Consider the following 6356-nt stretch of genomic DNA (forward strand, 5'->3'; position numbering starts at 1 on the left):
CAAGTTTAAAACTTGCCCTGTTTAAGTCTGTTGGGTGCTAAATCTAGCAGGAGGATAACACGGTGTAGGCAGCACCGATTGGTTTCATTTGTCTCGTTACTGACAGCACTACACATGTAAAAATAAAACAGAGCTACAACTTGAAATTGACTGGACTTCTCCTTTAAGAGCGCTTCATAATCCAAACTATTTTTTAAGTTTCTTGTAAAGCTTTGTGATAATAGGATCTTCTTCTGTTAAAAGAGAATCAGGGGTCAAGACCGACAAATTAAGGCTCTGCCCACAGTTTAGCCTTTTTGCCTTTTTGCCTGTGGTTGTCATGCAGTGGTCTCAGTTTATTAGGTTTGGTGTATTTTCACACTAAATCACACTGTTGTCGGCTCATCTTAATTGCCTTGAAGAACCCAAGGCCGAAACGTGGTTCACAGATCAGTGACAAGCCGTGAAAAAGTGTACTGTGTGTGGACGCACATGACATGGTGTGGATTGTAGCATAATGTGCTGGGAAGTCCCTCAGCGGGCTCCAAGCCAGAACTTCAGTCCTTTAAACAAACTGAAAGGATCTTTATCAAAAATCTAAAATTACTGTGTGCAGAGGTCAGGGTTTGATCTGGAATCAGCTCAGTCTGCAGCCACTTTCACCCATGACGCAAGGGAATGTATTAGACTGAACAAAGGAAATAGGGAAGTAAGACGACTTCTCTCTCATTGTTTGAACAGATTGAGAATATATCTCAACAGACGATGTCACAGATACACACCGTGAAGTAAGTACATTTAATCTAAAAGAAGAAGATACTGTATGTCCGATCACAGTGCCAAGAACATGGCGGTATGGCTGTTATGAGAGCATAATCAGTGAAAATCCTTTTTTATCAAAACATGTTACAGTTGGTGTGTCCATTCAATTGTCAAGTGAATTTTAAGAAAACTTTTGAGTTGCAAATTAGGCACTTTTTCATCAACTGGTTTGGTACTGTAGAACAATTTGTATGGTTTTGTTCACAGCCAATCACCACCACAAGCATTTGATTTAATGTGCTTGGCCCACTACCGCGTTCCACTTCTGGGTTTTTCTCCGGTGCAGCGGGAAATTTTGCCAGATGCATGTATTGTTCGTTTTTTTTTTTCCCGCTCTGTTTGTGTTGGAATTTTAAATTATGTGAATTAATGAGAATAACTAAATAGTAGACATTTGGGGAAATATGCTATCTAGCTTTTGGAGTCTGGTGGTAGTTAGAGGAGAAGATTAATAAAAAATGTATGTAAAGATGAAGCTACTTCAGGAAACCGGTTAGCTCGGCATGAACACAAAGCCTAAGAACATGAGGAAACAGCTAGGCAAGCTCCATCAACGTTTACAAAATCTACCTACCAGCACCTCTAAGTCTGTTTACAATGAACAGAGCTAGGCTAGCTGTTTTCCTCTGTTTCCAGTCTTTGTGCTAAGATAAGATAATAATCTGCTGGCCGTACCATTATATTTACCGTCCAGATACGACAGTGGTATCTCTGCCTGAGAGCAGATAGGCATATTTCTGGAAATGTCAGACTATTCCTTTAACAATTATATCACCCTGTCTTGCTTTTACTCCATTCTCTCTGCTTATTATAACCTTTCATTTTTATTTATTTACTGTTATGTAGTTGTAGTGTACATTTTTCACTTAATATTCTATATGACATGATGTTTATCTTCAGGTAATAAACTTTAGATGAGCATTTTTCACCCAAATTTAAATCTTTGGCTATGGCTATAAAATCTATTAATACATGAATAAAAGGTTTCTTCAAGACCTGTTAAACCTAAAACGTTTGTGTTGTATGCTGCCTAAGGAGCAATCCTACAAGCAGAAAGTGGAACACTTCGAAATATGACACTGGTCATAGGATACTGCTTTGGAAAATGATGGTCCTGAGATGTTATCCTTTATACAGAGGACATCTTGTCTTATCATCACTGTGTGTGTGACATTTTAAGCGCTGCATGTTTTGTGACTTCTGCCTTTACAGTGAAATAGTAAAAGTATCCACTGTACTGACACTAATAAAGGCTTTAATGATTAAAGGGATAGTTTGCCTTGGAGGAATTTGCCCACAGATGGATGCATTTTAATTTATTTTCCTAAAGAGGCACTCTACAGATTTTTCACATCAGGTCAGTTTAGTGATCGTGAAGAGTACTACAGCTGCGAAATGTACCTGTGGCTCTGAGGGAGCTCTTTAATGTCTGATAAAATAACCCTGATGATGTCATCACCCCCAAAGGTAAACCTTTCAGACCACTGCAGCCCGTTCCTCATCTCTACATGAGTCTAGAGGCACAGCCTAATGAAATAAAGCATGCTATTGAGTTGCATTATGGGAACTGAAGGATCCGGTACTTTTGGAGCGTAACCCCTAGGGACTAAAAACCAGGAAATGTATACTTCTGTTGCATTAAAGAGATACTGATACGTTTTGTATCTCGAGATTTATGAGTATAGGCCTAGCCCTCTAGGAGCTGTTGCTATTGCATGTGCAGTCGTGAAGATTTCTATTGCGCCCATTGTGCCCTGCACAGGCCTCCCTTATGTCCGCAGTCACTGTATATTACAGCTGCAAGACCAGAGATCTGCTCCCAACATCAGAATTTTTCTTCAGCCAATGTCGGTAAAAGCAGGTGGTCTGGATCTTAGAGGGTTATGCCTATACTCAAAGAATATGGAGTTACAAAAGGCAACTATCGTTCTAATTTGTATAGCCTTCGCGCTCTAAACGCTGTTACTATTGGCTTAAGGGCGAAGCTGATGTAGTCAATGCCACCTGCAACACCAAAGTCCACAAGCAGAACATAGACTAGCTCATCTTCCTACTCACACTGAACAGGTTTTAATGCTTGAAAAAAAACTTATTTATTTTGTTAAAATAAATAAAAAAATTTAAAAACTACCTACATGATCGGCCTGTTACTGATCGTAAGGCCCATTTACAAGGTTCTTCACAAACCTAAAAAATGAACATCACAATTAATAACTGCACAAACAGATTCCTCACAGCCACTCAAGTGCAGTCAAATGCGGATAAGACCGAGTGAGTCATGGGGGACCTGGACACATCCACGCAGATAAAAACAGATGAATGGGCACAGGGATGCCCAGGATTTTGGCCATGTCATATCTCCAAGGAGGGCCACAGATGCTGACAGCGCGCTCGTGGAGTGTGCCCAGATGCCCTGAGGGGGCTCTACTCTCTCCGCGCTAGGTTTTGTGTAACTTCACTCTCCCCAGGGGAACCCCCGACAATAGAGTCCAAGGGATTTTCCAGTAGGCCAGGTCTGATTGCAGAGAGGGAGGGACGATTAGCATGCGCTTCTTGTGTCGTATTGGATCGAGGCGACCCAATAGCAACAGCTCTTAGACGGCGAAGCCAATACAAAATAGAATTAGCTGATATTTAACCAACTTTGTCAGCATTGTGTTACTGAACCATGGACAGTTAAAGAAATGGAAAGGACTGAACTTTGGTAAACTTCCCTCCCTTTTACCAGTGCCCAGATCTCCCTACTCACAGCAAAAAAACGCCAGATGATGCAATTGTTCATTTAATTATAGGCCTACATTTTATTCATACACATACATTTTGTTTTAAAACAAACTAGAAAGGGCTTTTGCTGAGTAAAAGTAACTCGGATTGCCTGTTATCATGCCAAACAGTGAAAAGTAAAGATAGTTTGTACAACTTCACAACCAACCAAATGGACTTCCAGAGTTATGCTCACAGTTACGCTAACAAGTCCACCGCTTTAACACGTCTGTCCATGTTTTCATTACGGTATAAAATGTGCTGTTTTTATATTATCTGCATTTTAGAACGAAAACAGTATTATATCATATTTGTTTTTATTATCTTAACGAAATAATACATTCACAAAACTAAATTCTGTATTGGAAACCTGTATTGGACTTTTTTTGTGAATGAAATTCAACAATAGGCTACTATTTAGCACGCTACAAACCCCTGAGCCTTAAAGACTTTTTTTTTTATGTACATGTTGTAATTGTAGCCTATGATCTGCTTAAACAATTTTGTTGTTGTGTGTTTTGCTGGGCAGGGTTGTTGCTCAATACATCATCATGTTGAAACTACAGAATGTACTTCCGCATGAGGACGGACACAAAGAGTATGAAAGCGGATTGAGAGAGCGAGTCTCCACCTCTCTCTCTCTCAAACTCAGTCCGAATTCAGATTAAACTGTCAAAAAAGGCAATGGTTTAATTTAAATAAATATTATGTAACTGTATTGTCTCTTTCCGGCCTAAAATGTTTTCAGAAACATATTTTTGCTTACCGTTTGGCTGAAGTACGACGGTTTGTAAACAGGAAGTGGCCACCACACTGTTTCCTGTATTGCAAAAACGGAGGCTTAAAAACTCAAATGAATCTGCAAAACTAAGGTGTACTGATTAAATAAAAACCGAGACTCTGTTACTGCATTGCCTATTTCCCGCCTTAAATGTTTTCAGAAACATATTTGTGCTAACCGTTTAACTTTAAAACAAGAACGTTTGTTACCAGCCGGTCGCCATATTGATACTGTGACGTGTTTGCATTGCGTCAGCCACCAGCGGCTGTGTTTATTGGTCCGGTGCGGCGCGGTACATTCTGGTAACTGTAGGATTTCTAGCTCTCGGGCGAAAGGAAATGCCACAGCCATGTAGCACCAATTAAAAATAATGGCTGTGCCGACTACATAGACAGCCCAGTTTTAGCGAGAGAGAGAGAGAGAGAGAGAAGGAGAGAGAGATTCTTAAAATCAGATGATCAATTAGTTTGAATTCCTGTGTAAGAAATAGCCATCATACACGTTTCTTCAAATTGTACAATACTCTAAAAGGACATGTTGTAGAATACCATACGGCTGAGATTGGCATGACCATGTAGGTCTAGGTTGGTGCAAAATCACATAAAATAACTGTGTGTTATTGTTAGACCCAAGTAGCCCAACAATAACACACAGTCCCCCCCCCCCCTTCCTACATCATCAACAAAGCTGCTCTGCAAGTTGTAGCTAGTTGAGCAATGTCACACTTAAAGCTGTGTGTTTGTGTGTGTGTGCAGCATGTGCGTGCATGTGCATCCGTTTGTACTTTTTAAATTAAATAATCACACAGAGTCTGTCAAACATACACACGTTGACACATATCTTTCACCCAGTGCATGATGGGACAGATAACAGCTCCCTCATGACCCTGAACAGGAATAAGAAGGTAATGAAGACCTCCGTAAGTAAGTGTCTGAGCATGTTTACAGCATACAATTGTTGTTACCTGAGTGAGGGTCTTGTAAGTTGTCCTCATCATCTTCCTCCCCAAAAATGTTGCCCAAACTGACTGGTTTGCTGCTTCCAGCTGCAGCCGCGCTGTTGCTGTCGCCCTCTTCATCCTCCACTGGCACTACAGTGAAGTTGGTGGGCATCTTGGCTCTTCAGTTGTCTGGAAGAAAGTACGCAGTGTCGACAACCAGGATGGCACTAGCTGTTACTCTTTGATACCAACAGGGAAGAGAAAAAAACAAACATACAAAGTAAGTCAAACCAAGGCACTGGTGAGGCATTTAAAGCTTTAGTTTGACCTCAGCATGGCACTCACTCTAAATATTTGTTTTACAACTCTTTGTTGTGGGGTCCAGTGTTCTCTCAGGGTTAAAAGTGCCGCCTCCTGCACATGAGACAGGCCAAAGTCCTGAAGGGTTTCTTCACTCGCTCCCCTTGTTCCTTTCCCTCCCTTTTCCCCCCACTGCTCCAAGACTATTGCCCCATGTGACACTCCATTTACCATACATGGAGAACCCTGCAACTCCTCCCATTACTCTGATGGTCCCACTTCTCTCACTCTCACCTTTGTAATGCCAAAAGGTAGGAAAAGAAAGTCTGACATGTCTCTAAAAGTATCCAAGGTATTTATAAAAATCCACTTTGACTGAAAGCAAAACAGATGGCTTGTATTTAACGAGCCAAACGCCGACTTGTTTCTTTCCTGTTCTTCTGGCTTTGGTTTTGTTTCCTCTTCTCCCTTCCTTGGTAGTATCCGTCTCTGGTTTCCTCCAGGTAAACAAAATGGGTGTTACCTTTCCCACAGTGCATTATGGGTAGCAGTGAAGCACTGATGTTCGGCAAAGAACGACACCACATGTGCACATGCATTGTGCCCGCAAAGGAAACACCTTGAAAACCTTGGACACTACTTTCCTCCAGCATACCATTATAATGGACAGTCACAGGGGGAAAGGATCCAGCTTTGAATAACAATGGAGACAAGTCAACAGGAATAGTTTTCTGTTTGTGGGAATGATCATTCAAATACTCAAGGTTTTCT

At 41.0% G+C, this 6356-nt stretch overlaps 1 protein-coding gene across 7 annotated transcripts in view; it reads right to left on the minus strand.

The window, feature by feature from the left end:
• LOC116700567 (solute carrier family 12 member 7) overlaps positions 1–6100 on the minus strand; it is a 31325-nt gene extending 25225 nt beyond the window's left edge. For 2 of the 7 annotated variants that reach the window (XM_032533865.1, XM_032533860.1), the window contains exons 1-2: positions 5631–6100; positions 5310–5524 (exon numbers count right to left, since the gene is read on the minus strand). In XM_032533865.1, the coding sequence (XP_032389756.1) occupies positions 5310–5457 (148 nt within the window). In that variant the 5' untranslated portion in view covers positions 5458–5524; positions 5631–6100. Of the gene's footprint in view, positions 1–4330; positions 4610–5309; positions 5525–5630 lie in introns of those variants that run through there. The other 5 variants (XM_032533862.1, XM_032533864.1, XM_032533863.1 and 2 more) reach the window with 5 other exon arrangements.
• Between the last annotated feature and the right edge of the window lie 256 nt (positions 6101–6356).

The sequence above is a fragment of the Etheostoma spectabile genome, chromosome 13, assembly GCF_008692095.1.
Source record: "Etheostoma spectabile isolate EspeVRDwgs_2016 chromosome 13, UIUC_Espe_1.0, whole genome shotgun sequence".
Classification (NCBI taxonomy): Eukaryota; Metazoa; Chordata; class Actinopteri; order Perciformes; family Percidae; genus Etheostoma; species Etheostoma spectabile.